The 17,792-nt window shown below is 53.9% G+C and overlaps 5 protein-coding genes across 5 annotated transcripts; 2 read left to right on the top strand and 3 right to left on the bottom strand.

The window, feature by feature from the left end:
- Positions 1–527: 527 nt before the first annotated feature.
- Aspvir_000947 (acetyl-CoA carboxylase ACC1) lies at positions 528–7,622 on the bottom strand (the record flags this gene model as incomplete). Its single annotated transcript, XM_043266078.1, has 4 exons — positions 528–1,313; positions 1,374–7,130; positions 7,195–7,365; positions 7,458–7,622. 4 exons carry the CDS (start codon positions 7,620–7,622, stop codon positions 528–530), a joined length of 6,879 nt encoding a protein of 2,292 aa, XP_043122013.1.
- Positions 7,623–10,307: 2,685 nt separating this feature from the next.
- nde1 (nuclear distribution protein NudE) lies at positions 10,308–12,173 on the bottom strand (the record flags this gene model as incomplete). The annotated part of the gene is made up of 2 exons (XM_043266077.1): positions 10,308–11,870; positions 11,937–12,173. The coding sequence occupies 2 exons, from the start codon at positions 12,171–12,173 to the stop codon at positions 10,308–10,310; spliced, it is 1,800 nt and encodes a 599-aa protein (XP_043122012.1).
- Positions 12,174–13,445: 1,272 nt separating this feature from the next.
- Aspvir_000945 (cysteine hydrolase family protein) lies at positions 13,446–14,845 on the top strand (the record flags this gene model as incomplete). Its single annotated transcript, XM_043266076.1, has 4 exons — positions 13,446–13,552; positions 13,648–14,072; positions 14,146–14,277; positions 14,337–14,845. 4 exons carry the CDS (start codon positions 13,446–13,448, stop codon positions 14,843–14,845), a joined length of 1,173 nt encoding a protein of 390 aa, XP_043122011.1.
- Positions 14,846–15,258: 413 nt separating this feature from the next.
- Aspvir_000944 (TRAPP subunit TRS20) lies at positions 15,259–15,888 on the bottom strand (the record flags this gene model as incomplete). The annotated part of the gene is made up of 2 exons (XM_043266075.1): positions 15,259–15,631; positions 15,698–15,888. 2 exons carry the CDS (start codon positions 15,886–15,888, stop codon positions 15,259–15,261), a joined length of 564 nt encoding a protein of 187 aa, XP_043122010.1.
- A 249-nt stretch (positions 15,889–16,137) lies between these two features.
- Positions 16,138–17,496, top strand: Aspvir_000943 (splicing regulator NSRP1-like domain-containing protein; the record flags this gene model as incomplete). Its single annotated transcript, XM_043266074.1, has 1 exon — positions 16,138–17,496. One exon carries the CDS (start codon positions 16,138–16,140, stop codon positions 17,494–17,496), a length of 1,359 nt encoding a protein of 452 aa, XP_043122009.1.
- Positions 17,497–17,792: the final 296 nt, after the last annotated feature.

Here is a 17,792-nt window from a genome sequence, read left to right as displayed (position 1 = left end):
CTCGCTCTTGGGTCATGGATATAGGCGTATCTTTTCTACTTTTTGCATATATACCCCTACCTCTGCCTCATGTTTTCGGCGACTATGAACGAGCATGGAGATACATCTCCCTAGCGTCTTGGATGATCGTGAGAGGAGATGTCAGTTTGTCAAATGGAATACAAGATTCATATCAAAGTAACCTCGCATTGTGCATGTCCTACCGTAGACGTAGACCACATTATTTACGGAGAATAGTATATTCGAAGTCGAAGATTCATTGCATTGATAGTAAGAAGGAAATAGGAACATTGCCAAAGAACATCAGGCATAACAACATAATGCATACATAGTAATCAGCGATGCAACCTCCAAAACCCATGCAAGACACAAAGCACAGACAACCCCGCAAGAAAAGATACGATTAACCCTAACGCACCCGCCTTGTATAAACCATCTTCAATGTATGTTATGTGATCAGAAAATCGGAAATATGATCCGGTAAAGTAAAAACAATATGAACGGGGCGGTTCTATGTTTTATTTCTCTTAAGCCGAGCCCAAGTACTTGAGCACGGCCTCCTTTTCCTCGACAGGCAGCATGCTGAGAACCTGCTGCACACCCTTGAGACCACCCTCCTTGTTGCTGATGAGCAGCTGGGCGATCTCGGTGGCGACGGAGTCGGTCTTGAGGGCCTCGATCTTCATCTGGATGGCCTTTCGGTTCTCCTCGTACCACATGGCGACCTTGCGGTCGTCGTGCTCGAGTTCCTCGTCCAGGAAGCCGGTCCACGAGTGCAGGGTGCGCAGGTGCTTGGCGCGAGGGGTTTCGGTGGACAAGTCTTGGCTGTCGACGGCTCCGCTGGCGGGGATGGCGCCGGTGGCCTCGCCGGAGACGGCGGCCGGAGCGACAGAGGCCATGCGCTTGAGGATGAGCTCCTCGCTCAAACGGCGGCGGACACGCCAGTAGAAGAAGCGTCTGGCGTTCTTCCAGGTCAGGGCCTTGCGGATGGTGTTCTTGGCCACCATGCGGTCGGCACGGTCGTGAAGATCGGCAAACTGCAGAGCGATCTGCTGGTAGACAGGAAGGAGCTGCTCTTCGCGAGCGGCCATCTTGGCCTTGATCTCCGACAGCTGCTCCTTGCTGAAAGATGGGTCCTCGAGAGAGCGACGGAGCTCGCCATAGGTGGGGTCGAGACGAGCCATGGTGTCGAGCTGCTTCTCACGGCGATACTTGATGTTGACGATACCTTCGGGTTCGAGGACACCACCGCGAGCCTCCTCATCAGCGTACATCTCCATCTGGTCGGGGTTGATCGTGGGATCGATGACGACCTAGAGGAGTAGTTAGTTATCTGAAAGACATGATATAAGACAGAATAATAAATGACTTACCCATGAACCACCACGGAGTTCACCGAAAGGTGGGATGTAAACAAAGATGGGCTGCTCGTACTTGACTAGAGCGTCGACAATGTAGGAACCGTACTTGAGGACCTCGTTGTACATGTCACGCTGACCACCGGAGAAACCTCTCCAGTTGGCCAGGATCATGACGGGCAGCTGCTCGCCATTGTTGAAGTCACGGAGGGCCTGGGCGGTCTTGAAGGCCGAGTTGGGGTACCACACACCACCGGCTTCCTGGCTGATCTGCTCCATGGAGTCAGGGTTCGCGGGGTCGGCAGGGGTAACGTTCTCAACGGAACGAGTCTCGACAGCAATGACACCCATAGGGATGCCACCAAGGCGGGCACGACCAACGACAACGGTACGAGCCCATCCACCAAGAGCCTCCTCAAAGGATCCAGCATCGAACAGGCCAGGGAGGAAGCCTTCGCCATCTTCCTTACCAGCGATGAGCCAGCGGACATCGTAAGCCTGCTTAGGAGGAGGGTAGTAGGCGACATCGCGGTCCCAGTCATCGGACCAGGGCCGGATAGGAATCGGTGCGCCCTTCTTGTCGGGCACGAAGGACATCCACTCGACGATCTTCTGGACACCCTCAAAGTCATCGGTGGCAGTCATGTGAGAGACGCCGTTCTTGTACATGATCTGAGTACCACCGAGCTGCAGGTTAGACGTGTAAACCTCGCGACCCAGCAGCTTGTTAATGGCCGGGGCACCAGTCAGAATGATCGGCTGGCCTTCCACTTGGATGGCTCTCTGGCCCAGACGGACAAGGTAGGCACCAATACCAACGGAGCGGCAGGTGACCAGAGTGATGGTGAAGATATCCTCGTAAGCGCGCGAGGTGGCTCCAGCGATGAGACCAGAGCCCTTCAGACATTCAACACCCAGGCCATCCTTGGCACCAATGATAGTGGTGATCTTGTGGCGCTCTTCGCCCTCGTCGTGAATGAGCTCAGTAATGACTTCCTTCTTCTTGCTGGCATCGAATTTTTTCTTGACCTCGGGGGTAAGGTAAAGGTACTTGAATCCAGCCTCGGGCTTCTGGGGATCGTTCCAGGCCACAGAGAAATAGGGAATCAGCTCATCGGCCATACCGATGCGAGCACCGGAGTTGGCAGAGAGGTAGATACGAGGAATGCCAAGCTTCCTGGCCAACTCGGTACACTTGCAGAAGAACTTGTCTTCCTGGGGACCGAAGGAACCGATCTGGAAGGTGATGTCGTTGGCAACGATGATGAACCGTCTGCCTTCGGGGTACTCTGGGGTGCGAGCAGTAACGATCCATCCAACCATACCGTGGGTGTTGGTACCGGGGCCTCTCGAGATTTCGATCAGGTTGTCGGTATCATCGAGGACAAGCTCGCTGTACTCAATGCACTCGCCAACCGCGGGCCGCTTGCTGGCCAGGGAGGGGATCTTGGCCACAGCCTTGGCCCAGCTGTTCTGGAAGGCCTGACGGAACAACTCGGGGAAATCGTAGACGTACTGTGTGCCCATGAGATGAGCCTTGTAACGCTTGGGCTGAAGCCACTCCTTGGTCGGGTAGGGTGTGGAGACAGGACGCAGGTGCATGGAGCCGAGCTTGCTGGTACCACCGATGCTGTGGAGGAGCCATTCACCCTTATCAGACTTCTTCTCAATGTACAGCTCAACCTGGATGATGAAGCCGTAGGTGTTGGTGATGATCACACGCAGAGGATAAGGCATGCCAGTGGCAGGATCGGTGCACAGGATACGGATCTCGGCACCGGTGACACGAAGACGCCAGAGACGGCGACCAAAGCGCTCAAGGAAACCAGCCAAGGCCTCTTCCACATCCTGGGGCTGCAGGTTGAACACCGGCGAGAAGTTGATGAAGATGTGGTTGAGATCGGAGTTGTTGTTGCCGATGATCTCCAGAGCATCCAGGATGTCATTCATGAGACGGTCAGCCTCGGAGATCAGGTACTCCGCAGTGGGAATATCGTCACGGAGACGGCCCGGGCGCACCACAGCACGGACAAAGTAACGCTTGTCGACGGCCTTGTCGTTCTCGGGACCCTTGCCGATGGCCTCGTAGACGTGGATGTTCCGGTTCTCGGTGAAGACGGGCTTGATCTTGAACTTGGACAGACGTCCGAGTTCAAGCTGGAAGGCGAGCGCAGGTTCGCTGTGACGGATGCTTTCATCTTCCTCGTAGGTAGGCCCACGGAAGGTGAAGTAGCCAGGGTAGCTGCCGTTCTTGCCGCAGATGAAGGTCACGCGGCGGACGCGGCGAGCGAGCAACTCCTCCTTGAGGCCGGCAAGAATGGGGTTGATCTGAGCAACGATCTGGTTGTCGTCAAGATCTTCGAGGTCGCGGACGGCCACGTTGCAGACACCGGTCAATTCATGATCGGACTCAATGCGAGGAGCCGGTCGCCGCTTGCCCTCCAGATTTGCTATGAGCCCATTCTCACCGGGCTTCTTCTTCGAGCCAGCACGAGGGAGTGCCTCCAGGGCCTTGGGCAGCTGCTCCTCGGCGTCTTCCAGGTACTGAACCGGGACAATCACACCCTTTCTGAGGGGCTCATTGCTGCTGTCGTTCACAAGGTAGGACATATCACTAATGGAGTTGAGTCTCCTGAAGGGGCTGGACTCCGTAGTAGGTGTGCTGGGCGTAGACATCTGGTTGGAGTTGACGGAACCGAACTCCGGCTGTCCCAGCTTGCCAAGCGTAAAGTCCCAGGAGACTAGGGGAACTTCTCCGTCAGGGTAGTACTGAATACCCTTCAGTGTATAGGCCCTGTAGGCACGGCGAATGTAGACTTCGAGAGCAGCCAGGGTGACCCATGGGTCCGGGTGGACGAAGAATCTGGTGAGGACATCGAAGACGGTGTACTTGGAGTCCACCACCTCCTTGAGGACGGAGAATTCGGGCTCCCGGTGGTCCCAACCGGTCTCTCCGTATCGGGATTCGACAACGGAGGAGCGCAGGATGAGTTCCATCTGAGACATGCGCTCCTCCAGAGAGGGAAGCGCACACTGGATGAGGACCTCACGGGCCTTGAGAGTGACCTTGGCGGCGGGCCGCGACTCAAGTTCAGTGAGCTTCTTCAGGACGGGCTTGAAGTACTTTGCGACATTGCCAACACCAGGCTGGTTTGGGCGGTACATGGCCAGGATGGCCAGGATCAGGTTGTTCTTCGCGCCAATGCGGCTGTGAGACAGAACAGTCTGAACGACGCTGCCAATGTCGTCCTTGTGCTCTTCTCTGAGCTTCAGGATGGCATCTTCGTCACGGATGTTGCGGCCAGAGAAGAGGCTCTCGACGTTGTAGTACTGCTCCAGCAATCCAGCGAAGACATTGAACTCGTGGGCCTTCAGGCCATCCATGTACTTGTTGATGACCTGCTGAAGAGGCAGGAGGGTGGTCTTGAGGATCTCGGCGTCGGCTGGGTTGACATTCTCCTCAATGAAGCGGGCGATAGTCTTCTGCAGCTGCTTGGCGGGGAACTCGGCCTTTCTGGCGTGAGCCCGATCGACGATGCTCTGGAGCTGAGCGTCCAGCTTCTGGGGCATGCGGGAATGAAGGGCAGAAGACTGAGCGTTCCATTCACCGTATGGGAGCTCAGGGTCCCGCAGAACCTCAACCAGCTCCTTCAAAGTGGTGTTCATGATAACTTGGTTGTCATAACCCAAGAGGATGTTCTCGAGAATGCTGTGAAGGAGGGAGAATCTCTGAGGAGGCTTGTTACCGACCACCTGCGGGGGGCCAAGGTCGGGCAGCTGTCCGGTGAATGGCTGAGCATGCGTGACACGAGACGGGTCATCCAGAGCGAGAATACCAAGGATGTCACCGGCCTCGAGGGTTGCACCAGGCTGCTTGATGAGCTGGACAATACCGTCTTCCTGAGCAATCAAGGGCATGTACATCTTCATGACCTCGACTTCGGCGAAGGCCTGACCAGCCTTGACGTGCTCGCCGTTCTCGACAGTGAACTTGACAAGCTTTCCGGGGGACGGAGAGCGGAGCTGAGTAGGATCATTCTCCTGCTCCAGCAAGCACGTCTTTCCGTCCACGCTCAGGCGAGTTGCAGCCGCTTCCTCTTTCCAGTAGACGTTGTGACTGCGACCGTTCAGGAGAACAAGCAAGCCACCATCAGCCAGAGCACGGACACCGACCGAGCACTTGGATCCGTTGATGAAGAGGTGGTAGCTGTCCAAGCCGGCTCTGGTCGCGGTGAACTTGTAACGCTGGCCCTCGTAGATGAAGTCCACGGGGAAGACGGTCTTGAGGACATCCTTGGAAGGCACCTGACCCTTTTCGAGGCCCTTGCGATACTCCTCGACTCCGCCTTCGCTGGCCAGGTGAGCCTTGGTCACGGCACCGCACAGAACAGCCACGATAGGATCTGGACGCTCAGCGGTCAGCTTGTTTGAGATGAGCTGATCCAGCCATCCAGTGGTGATGGTGTTGTCTTCGAACGCCGGAGTCTCCAGCAGCTTGATCAGGTACTCGACTGTCGTGCGGAAGTCACCACGGATGCTCAACTCCTTCAGAGCGACAACCATGTGTTTCCGCGACGCCGAACGGTTCTCACCATAGGCGAAAATGTGACCGAACTGACTGTCGGAGAAGCTGTGGATACCACCGGCGGTACCGACAGAGAAGTAACCCCAGACGTTGGACGAACTGCGGAAGTTCAACTCGTGCATGGTACCGCTGGAGGGCTTGAAACCTTCGCCGGGATCTTCGGAAGTGATACGGCAGGCCGTGGTGTGTCCCTTGGGCTGAGGGCGGCGCTGGGTCTTGAAGCTCTCTTCGCTGGAGAAGTCGAAGTCAATCTCGGATGAGGTGTTGGGGTCAACACCGTAGAGCAGACGGATGTCACGAATGCGATGCAGGGGGATACCCATGGCGATCTGCAGCTGGGCGGCTGGCAGGTTGACACCGGAGACCATCTCGGTGGTGGGGTGCTCGACCTGAAGACGAGGGTTCAATTCGAGGAAATAGAACTTGTCATCGGCGTGCGAGTACAGGTACTCAACGGTGCCGGCGGAGACGTAACCGACCAGCCTTCCAAGGCTGACAGCGGCACGCTCCATGGCCTGGAACGTGGCGGGCTTGGCGATGGTGACGGGAGCCTCCTCGATAATCTTCTGGTGACGACGCTGAACGGAGCAATCTCTGCCAAACAGGGAGATGTTGTTTCCGTACTGATCAGCCAGCAGCTGGACCTCCAGATGCCGGGCATTGCCAGCCAACTTCATGATGAAAATAGGGGAACCTGGGATTTCGTTTGCGGCGGCATTGTAAAGGCTGATGAAATCCTCCTCGCGATCGACCTTACGGATACCCTTACCACCACCGCCTTCCGAGGCCTTGACCATCACGGGGAAACCAATCTCCTTGGCCTTCTGCAGACCTTCCTGAGGGGAAAAGGTGCAACCCCGGTTGTAGACCTCGTCGGGAACGGTGACAATACCATTTTCATCAATTGTCACATCGTCAACTCCAGTTCCTGACCACGGAATGCAAGGCACACCCGCATGCTGTGCAACGATGGTCGAAGAAATCTTATCACCCAGGGACCGCATCGCAGAGGCCGGAGGACCGATGAAGATGATCTTCTTGGGGGAAGCAGCCAGAGCTTCGGGAAGTCTGGGATTCTCGGAGGCGTGACCCCAACCAGCCCAGACGGCATGGACATCCATTCGCTCGGCCACATCGACGATCAGCTCGACGTTCGCATAGTTGTTGTTATTTGTGCCTCCGGGTACCTAGTAGACGAGAGAAAAATTAGCCATTTGACGACCCTCATCGGCCAGACTTGCGACTGCCTACCTCGACGTATTGATCGGCCATACGAATGTAATCGGCGTTTGCCCGCAAATCCTCCGGTGTGGCCATGACCGTGAACTGAATGGCGCGTTCGTCGCCGAATGTCTCATAAGCCCATTTCCGAACAGACCGAATCTCCTTGACGGCTGCGATACCGTTGTTGGCAATGAGCACCTATTTAACCAAACCAACCAAATCAGCAACTTTTTGCTCAAACTAACTGTAATGCAAGACTGTCTTGTCGAGACCCGGGGACTGCCACTCACCGAACTAATGACGGAGTGACCCTCATTATTGGCAACGAAATCCTTTACACTGCTTGGAGGTGCTGCGTCCAGGTGATTTCCACCGATGAAATGTGAGGGGAGATTGTGTTTGGCCGCACGAGAGCTAACATGGCCGTTGCTCGAACTTCCGTTGGGGACGCCCATGATGCTTGCAGTTTTATTATAAATTATACAATTCCCATGCAATCAATGGCTATGGCTTTTCAAGGCGAAGAAAAGAGGTGATGACGCGAAGTAGGAGGAAAATCGTATAAGTCGTAGTAGTACAAGAGAAGAGGGAACGGTTGAGATAGAACCACAATGCCCCGAAATTGCGATTCTATCAGAGAAAGCCTGGAGGAGGCGGCGTACAAGGATTAGGTCGTAAGTAACAAGGAGAAATGTACGAGGATGGGATGGAAATAGTCCTCAGGCTGGCCGCGGCAGAAGAAGAGATTGTCAGCAAAAGTATTCGGATTGAGCCAGCAGGGGGAGCCAGGGAATAATAATAGTGGGACGGAGAGCGATTCGAAGGAAGCGGAAATAATAAATGGGGACGGATGATGGATCCTGTGTCGCAAACGGAGATAGTTGACTTACCACAACCACCAGAAAACCCGCCCGGAATGCTAAACTGGTGATGATTGGAAAGACTAGAAAGGAATACGAGAGAAGAAGAGTAGAAGAAAAGAAGAGGAGGAGAGTCGAGTTTAGATGAAGGACTTGATCTAGTTTACCTCCAAAGGTTCGACACGCAGAAGTCCGAGACCGTGGTTTACTTTGGGCTTATGCTTTGGTTACTCCAGTCCAGTTCGTCCAGTAGGATAGTTGGTCCAGTCAGATACTTGAAGCCAAAGTCATCTAGTCTACTCTGCACTATGAAAAAGGCCGAGAGGGGAAAAAATCCACCGAAAAAGATATCCACTCCCCAAAGGGATCCCCAACTTCTGCCCGCCGCTTGTTGTTGGGCCCATGACGTTTCTTCCCACCAGATTTCCTTTCCGCCCCATGCATCGTCCACCTCAATGGCATTAGAATAATAGTATCTTCTCTATCTTCAATCAACCATCGGTGACGCTATCCCATGTATTTAACGCAGTGCATGGCACTCCCGCTAGAGAGATCTTGCTCTCGATGCCAAGTCCATGAACAGCCCGCATCACATGGCTGAAGCGGTATCTTTTGGTCTCTATCTAGTCTACAGAATACAGAATGAAATCAGGCTGTCAGTATCTACTCCGTAGTCCCAATGCCGAGACCTCGCAGTCGCAAAGTGATCGCAATCTATCTACCCGAAAGAGTAATACTCTACAGGAAGTACGAAGAATGATCTAGACTACCTACTTTGCAAACCTCCGCTCGGCGCCAAACAGCCGGGATTCGGGACATAGGCGGCGGATACGAAAAGATGCGACGGACTTACTATACTCCGTACCTCCTCCTCCTCCTACCAACTCTGTAGATACTTAAGACCGTGAGTGATCTCTTGTGACGCCGAATTACTCTCAAGTCCTCCACCATCTTTTCTCTTCTTTTCTTTTCTTTTCTTTTCTTTTCTTTTCTTTTCTTTTCTTTTCTTTTCTTTTCTTTTCTTTTCTTTTCTTTTTGTTTCTTAACAGAAGCGCAAGTCCCACGTAAAACCAACCAAATGCACGATTCGGTACCCGAGCGCCGAATCCAGCAACATCCATACTACTAGGTACTACTGTACCGTACTGGTAGTAGTACCCGCCTAACCGCATCGAGACATGTTGACGCCCCACACCCATCCACCACAGCCAATCATCACCGGCAGATTAGCCAACCGCGTTGGGACCTTGGGAAATGATCGCCCTCAGCAAATCTGACAGTGGCGGGAGACGGGGAGAGTCCTGGTAGTATGGTCTGGCCGCACTCGCCAGTTGCCAGTTATCTAAGGTAGGGTAGACTAGGTAGTAACGCCTGTTCGGTGCGAACGGGAACTTTTCAATCTAGTTTCTGCAGTGATGTCTTATACGATAATACGAGGAGGATAAGCATTTAGTCCATTCTGAGTCAGGCTTTATGAGTATGATACACCAAGTCTCTCAGTTATTAGTGATATTCGGAGACTACTCCTGAAATACGAACGTAGCGCATGAGGTTGCATTGAAGAATGCCTTAGAAACAAGGAAAGCAGGACGGACGACGGGCCAGTCACTTTTATCTATAAAAATGATCGATCGACTGCCATACTTTGGTACAGCGCCAGGCACAGCGTAGTAATCTAGGTTGTCCAGGGGGCCCCCGCTGACGTACGGTCCCTTTCGAAAGTCCTCATTTCTCCACAAGCATCTGGACGATTATGTTCCTGACCCAGATCCTGATCTGCTACGAAAAGTTCCAAAAAATATGTAACGAACTGTCGCTGGGTATTCTCTAACGCCAAAGGCAACAATAAGTAGTAACATGAAACGAAATCTCCAAGGAAAGTAGTGCTGAGAAACAGCTTGGACGCCACAGTGCCGTTGCAGGGCTTTGCAACGGCTTCTGCGAGCATGTGAAAAAATTGTGCTACCAGGCGAGCTCCCAACTCCGCCATCCGCCCGGACAAACTGTACAAATCAGTGACTATCCTTTACCAAGGGACTAGCCGAGAAGAGAACACTCGAACAAGGGTAATCCCTCTCTATGATCAATCTTCTAGTGTCCAGCCGAAAGCTTCCAGGGGACGCCAATGCTCCAATCTGCACCCGACCTTCAAATTCGACGTCTTGAGGGTATTATGTATGTAAATGTAGGATAAAACAAAACGGACTGGTTCGCGAGAACACCTTCTGAAGTGGGTCAACTCCAACGCTCCGGACGGATACATCGTCCGAACAGGTCAATTTAATAAGTTTCTCCAAGATCGGAAATCTTGGATTTCCGCTCTGGTGGCCCCATATCGCCTTCCAACCGGTCAAAGCCAGTGCTCGTTCTCAATGTTCGAGGCGCTGGGATACCAGAGATCCCGCTTGGGGTTCTTTTCTTGAGTCCCGTCGGCGTGGAGATAGACGGAAGCCGAGTCTCGCGGATCTCGCTGATCCTGGCCTTTAAAGACATATGCATAGCAAGATCCTCGTCCTCGTCAATATGGGCCATCCCATTGACGACTCCATTCTGGTTAGAGGGGTTGCTGAGCGATGACCGGGGTCGGCGGCTCTCTGTGGTCGGATTGGTCGAGTAGTGCCCCAGTGGTGTCTTCGTCCGACTCTGGCGGCTCTCAGGGCGTGTCGATGGAGTCACGCTCGGATGTGTACTGTGACTGACCGAGCTGTGGCTCGAGTAGCTGGTGCGGCTGCTTGGGCGGCTATCACCCTGCGTCCTAGCGCCAAAGGACGGTCGACTGTGCGGAGCATACGAAGGCACGCTATCACCGTCTCGAATAGACGAGCTAAAACTACTCCCGCTCAGCCGTTTGCGTGAGTTCCTTCGGGCTGTTATTGTAGATGCAACCGGACTCTCGCCCATTATCGATCCCGAACGAGAAGACGTACGAGACGGTGAATCCGATGGGGGTGGCAGTTTGGATTTTGCAGATTGGACTCTCTCTTCGAGCTTCTGCATCTTGCCAATGAGTCCACGGATCTGATACAGTGAACCCGACGTCGGCAGCCCAGACGACCGGGCATTACTATTATTATTCTTGTTGGTGTTTTCATTGGGCTTGGGCTTCGGCTTGGGCAAGCTGGGCCGATTGGTAGCTGATGGCGTGGGGCGGTTATTCGTAAAAGCGTAGGAGGTTGCACGCGAGTGGTTGTTATATTTCTGAGTTTTGGACCCATGCAGCGACCGGGTGCCAAATGACGAGTCAGAAGCCGAGGCCTTCTGAAGAGGGAAACCAGGCATAGCATTCATTGACTTGCGCAGGCTGCTCGACGACTCGGATATCGGCGGCGACGGAGGCGTTGCAGTGGCGGACATGAGCGAGGTTTTCAATGTAGGAGTCGAGAATAACGGCGAGGAAACTATGGATGAAGCAGGAGAACGGCTGAAGAGATCCGGTGTCTGTGGTGTTGATGGACTGCGCAAGGAGAGAGGCTTCCTGCGCCGGCTGTTTTGCAGTTCCGCATGCCGGAGCTTTTCGTGGATGATTTCCGTTTCTATCTTCAGATCCGAAAGCTCGTCTCGCAGACGTTGATTCTCGATGCGCAAGTTTTCCCGCTCCTGCTCTCCGGTTCGGATTTCCTCTTCCAATAAGACTGCTCGTTCGATGGCGACGTTGTACTTGGACTCCAGATCCTCCAGGGACGAAGTCGTATGCCGGGCTTGACGTTCATAATCATCGTTTGCGACTTCGATGTCTCGCAATTTCAGCTGTAGTGTCCGGTTTGCATCCCTCAAAGTCGTAATCTCTTTCTGTAACGTGTTCTGGGCCGAGTTCCCTTCCGACTTGGATTGCTTGTACTTGGTCTGCCGAGGAAGTCACAGATTAGCTCTCAGTCCATTACCAGCAATGAAGGTACACTCCGATCTGACCTTCCACTCCTCGACCTCATATTTCAAGCTATCCACCTTCTCCTTCAGCAACCGTTCCCGCTTCTCAGATGCCTCGATATCCTTTTCCAGCTCCGCCTCCAGCTCACGGCTGGAGGCTTGGAAGTCCGCTAGCTCAGCCTCTAATTGCTCATACTGCGTCTTATACCATGCAAGCTGATCCGACCGGGAGCTGGTACCATTCGGGCGAGCAGAGGACGAGCCATCGGCCGAGGGCATTATTCCGGTTCGGTACCAGGGGGGGCGGTATGACCGAAGACGGACACCGATGTGGCGCACAAGAGCGAAGGCAACGACTCACTTTCAAGCAGTGAATTTGAAAGATAGCGAGAGTGTCGTCACGAAACAGCTGAATACCGAGTTCATGCACGCCGCGAATAGTATCACTATCAACAACCGTGCGTGAACCGGTGGAGGGGACCCCTCGCGGAGGCGGTGTCGCAGTTGATCGGAGGTTATAACAGGGACTCGAGAGCGATAGAGACAAAGAAGGAAAATAGAAATCAAGAAGAGAAAGCGAAAGCAATACTAGAATAACTGAAGTTGAAGTCCGAGAAGATCCAAACTTACCTTTGCGGAACCCTCTCAGAGGGGGCTGGTCGGAACATGGGTGATTGTTTTGGGGGGGTTTGATTGTGATGGTGATGTTATCCAGCTGGATTGGGCGTAGAGACTAGAGAGATAGATAGTGCCGTGTCCACGGGAACAAAACAACCTCACCAACTGGATTAAGCACTAGCATACCGCTTTAGAGTACTTTAGGTACCTAAGGTACACTTGGGTGCTCATAGTATCCGCAGTTGACGGTAGGTACCAGTTAGGTACAAGAAGGTACTAGGCTTGGTACCTGACGACAACTGTCACATGGTAATTACCGTTATCAGTGCAGTACCTAGTGTAACAAGTATTTGTATGTTACGGCCTCATAAAAACATCACTAGACCTATAGTGGTCTAGTGCCGGACTCGTCCCTCAGCTCGATTTCCACCGCCCGCGACGACGTGCGTATTCCGACGATCAAAGGTCAGTGACTGCTCTGGGGGCATGCCTTATGGGCAGTGGAAGTCTGGGGCAACAAGAGATTGATCCGGAGGTTATTATTGCTTGATTCCCACTTCCCAGTTATATTCCCTGGTTTTGGCCCGGTAAGTTGCTATTGTCCACTTGTTTTCCCTCTCTCTGCTTGTTTTCCCTCCTATCGGACTCTTACGCGGTACTTCTTCCCTCCTTACTCCTTCACCTTCGGTCTAGTCTCCAAGCTAGGGTGGCAGACCGTGTTATATCCACGCACATCATACTACTCACAGTAGACCGGGGAGTTGCTTCCACGCACATGGAAATCGATAAACAGCTACCAGATGGCCATGGATCTTTCATTCTGTTTTTCCTCTCCCAAACAGAGCTTGGTGACGGGTCACCATGGACCTATGATGCTAATATGGCGCTCTCCAGATCTTCCCTTTCCCGTGAAGATCCACACGACTTGTTGAGATGGCGGACCCCACCGATCTGAATCTCGACGCGCCTAGCGATCTTCAAGATATCCCAGATATGTCCATGCAGCTTGTGCCTCCTCCAGAAGGAACATACCCCGATAAGTAAGTATGCATGGATTATGCTAGCCACCCTCTTGTCACCCAATTCTAGATACATTGCTTGGAACCGCTACTCATATCCTTCCCTACATGTAAAGAGCTACTCTTCTTGCTGCAGTGCAAGCTCACAGCAAAGCACATGGATACAATGTTGTGGTCAAGTCATCCAGTACTCCTACCGAGAAGAAGCCCGGACGTACAGCTAAAGTGTGGCTCCGGTGCGATCGGGGAGGCCATTATCGGCCCCGAAACGGGCTCACAGAGGAGACGAGAAAGCGGCGACGAACGTCTCGATTGATGGACTGTCCATTTATGCTGGTAGCAGCTGGTACTCCTGGTATCTGGACGTTGACAGTGTTAAATCCAACTCACAATCATGGGCCTGTTGTCGAGAAGCCGCGACCAGTACCGCAGCATAAGGTTCGAAAGGGCCAGATTCCAGCAGTTCCCTATGATTGGCCGCATGATGCGACTCTAACACCATATACAACTGCTTTAGCCATCGTCGATATGCAAAAGGACTGTATGTATTCCGCATGAATCATATTGTTCGCGCTTGGCATCCGAATGCTCATCACCTCTGACGGTCATCGCAGTTTGTTCGCCTGGCGGGTACATGGAATACCAAGGTTACGACATTTCAGCAGCGCAGAGTCTCATACCCAAACTGCAGCAGGTACTGAATACATTCCGTACTGCTGGATTTCCTGTTTACCACACTCGTGAAGGTAAAAACCCCTGATACTTTAGTCTTGGTGATGGACTCCTGATTGACGTTGTGGTAAAGGTCATCGGCCTGATCTGTCAACTCTCTCAAATAGAGAGGCGTTTCGGTCACGGAACAATGCATCCGGCATGGGAATTGGCTCCCAAGGGCCGTTGGGGCGTTTGTTGATACGCGGTGAAGTCGGACACGACATCGTCGACGAACTGTATCCGCTGCCTGAGGAGCCGGTCATCGACAAGCCGGGTAAAAGTGCGTTTTCTTACACCGACTTTGAGCTCCTTCTTCGAAACAAAGGCATCAAGAATCTGGTCATTGCAGGTGTCACCACGGATGTTTGTGTGTCGACGACGATGCGGGAGGCGAACGACAAAGGCTTCGACTGCGTCGTCCTGGAAGACTGCACTGCGGCGGGCGAGCCGTCCCTCCATGTAAGTACGCTCGAATCCGTCAAGATGGAAGGCGGCATTTTTGGCGCCGTCGCCAAAGCGGACGACGTGATCCATGCAGTGGAGAATTTCAAAAACAGCACTGTGAAAAAGCTGGCCCCTCAAATGACGGCGACGGCATGAAGTGGGTCGGAGGTAATCTTAGGGAGGCGTTCTGTTGGTCTTGGAAACAGCGACAGCGGCATATCTTTTCTTGGTTTTCAGTCCCCCTTTTATCATACCATTTGGGAGACCTACTTTCTTCCGCTCATCTTGCAGGACATGCTCCATCTTTTGAACATTAGCGAGCTTATTATTGCATGCCGAATTCCCCTTGGTGGATGCAAGCAAGATTATGCAAACAGAGCAACAATATCGGACACTCTGCATTGGTACACGGCGCAGAGGTTAATGGGCATCAAATAAATACACGAGTTGAACCCATGCACTTTCGATACATCTTTCCATGCAAGTCCATAGCAGTAAAATAAGCCACACCCCAACGCCACGCTCAGCAAGGTAAAATGCATCAGCCGTAAAAAGGGGCAGGCAAAGAATCACAACCACTTCTTCCCCGCAGCCACAACCCTCGCCCGAAACACCGGACTCCGGATCTCCATCCCCTGCCGATAAAACGGGCTCATGGCCGTCTTGACGTAATTCTCATACACCTCGTTCAAGAACTGCCGCACCGCCTCCTCCGTCTGCGGCGAGGTCGGATTCGCCGCGATCGAGCTACTCGACGCACGGGACGAGCTCCCCCCACCAACGGAGAAGGACGAACCGAGCAGCGACGAGCCGGACCCCGCAGTCCCCGTCGAAGGCAGCTGAGGCGGCTGGTGGAGGAGCAGGAATCTTGTTCCGGAGGGCGTGAGGAACGCGGAGATATACGCCGAGGCGGGGGGGTAGGTGTCGATGTGCTTGAGGTACCTGTACCATTTGACATTTAGCATTCAGTTACAATGTCAGTAAGATCGGAATGCGGTGGGCAGGTACATATTGCCGTTCATCCATTGGGCTTCCTCGACGATGTCCAGACTCGAGTGGATGATGAATTGGTTCATGTATTGCGCTGTGTCTGGGAAGCGGAATCGTGCGATGCCATCGCCGCCGCCTTTGGAGGTGCCGAAGGCGATGTTGAATAAGGGGACGTCGGTGGGGGAGAGGATGGTGAAGTAGTATGACATTTTATTTGACAGAGGGAATCACTTCAGAAGAGGGGGGAAGGTAGTCCGCAGGATAAACAGTACGGAGTAGTGAACATTGTCCGTTTGTTTGGTGGAGATGATTGAGTCACGTGGCTGATAAGATAACCATCTGATGAACTCATCTCCTTCGACTGTAACTATCTTCAACTTCAAATATATGTTCCCCTGCGCAGCATACCGTCAACTGCACGGAATTGGGTCAGGCCCTACAGCCTCAGTCTCGGCACCATGGCCCCTCCGAAACTGTCCTACGGACTCAACCTCCCCAGCAAGAAACCCCCAACCTCGAAACTCGGACCGCCGGGGTCGCAGAAGCGCAAGAAGACCATATTCGACTCCGACTCTGAGGGCGACAACCAAGAGAATGCAGGCGCCGGCGATGGCGACGGCCCCGTCGAGATAACCACAATCGGCGGACTCGAAGAAGCACCCAGACCGTCAACCAACGACCGACAAACCACAGAACCGCCCGCAAAACGAAAACCGCCGGCTGGCCCCCCAACCGGCAAACCCAACATCAAACCCCTTAGCAAGAGCTCCATCTTCGCAGACGAGGAAGAGGAGCAAGAACCGCAAGCGATGCCTCTGGGTCTCAACCCCGCCAAAAGCAAAAGCCCCGAGTACACGAACCTCTCGGCCCTCCGCAGCAGCAAGAAACACGCCGAGGACGCCCAACAGCTCGACCCCACCATCTACTCCTACGACGCCATCTACGACAGCCTGCGCGCCAAATCCGACAAAGCCAAAGCCGCCGCGCCGGACGCCAAGACCGACGGGCCGCGGTACATGACCTCGCTGCTGCGCAGCGCGGAGGTCCGCAAGCGGGACCAGCTGCGGGCGCGGGACAGGCTACTCGCCAAGGAGCGCGAGGCGGAGGGCGACGAGTTCGCCGAAAAGGAGAAGTTCGTGACGTCCGCGTACAAGGCGCAGCAGGAGGAGCTGCGACGGATCGAGCAGGAAGAAGCGGAGCGGGAGAGGCAGGAGGAGGAGCGGCGGAAGCAGAACGGTGGGACGGGGATGGTCGGGTTCTACCGGGACATGCTATCGCGGGACGAGCAGCGGCACGAGGAAGTCGTCAAGGCGGCGGAGGAAGCCGCGCGACGGGTGCAGGCGGGCGAGATCCCAGCCGACGAAGCGACCGCCGAAGCGGAAGCAAACAAGGAAAAGAGCGAGGCGCAGATCGCGGCGGAGCTCAACGCCAAGGGCGCGCACATCGCCATCAACGACGAGGGCCAGATCGTCGACAAGCGGCAGTTGCTGTCCGCCGGGCTGAACGTCGCCCCGAAGCCCAAGCCGTCCGCCTCGGCGAGCGCCGCTGCGGCTGCTGCCCGGGCGGCTGCCAACAAGCCCCGTTTCGACTCGGGGCACCACGCGGCGCGTGCGAGCCAGCGAGCCCGCCAGACGGAGATGGTCGCGCAGCAGCTGGAGGAGAAGGCCCGACAGGAGGCCGAGGCCGAGGCCGCGCGACAGCGGGAGATCGCGGAGCGCACCCGTACCCGCAAGACAGAAACCGATGTGTCGAGCGCGAGGGAGCGATATCTGGCGAGAAAGAGGGAGCGAGAAGAGGCGGCCAAGAAGGGGTCGTGACCTCGCTTGTTTATTCCTTTGCATCCGCCTTGATCAGGTCCTTGGAGTTAGCAGTGCATGTTATGGCGTTGGATATATCATTTAATTCCTATGTAGGATACCTTGAAACTTGGAAGAAATAATGTACTAAATCTATCGGAATACCATCTAAAGCCTCTAGAAAGTATCCTCAAAGGACGGATATATATCTAAATGCACATGATTAGACTGTGTATTTACGTATGCTCTAAACTACATACTAACCATTGATTAAAACAAAACGGTCGTAACTCATAATGCAGATAGACAGTCATCAA

Source organism: Aspergillus viridinutans (genome assembly GCF_018404265.1).
Source record: "Aspergillus viridinutans IFM 47045 DNA, scaffold_1, whole genome shotgun sequence".
Taxonomy (NCBI): domain Eukaryota; kingdom Fungi; phylum Ascomycota; class Eurotiomycetes; order Eurotiales; family Aspergillaceae; genus Aspergillus; species Aspergillus viridinutans.
Note: the sequence above shows the minus strand (reverse complement) of the source record. Positions and strands in the feature narration are given on the sequence as shown.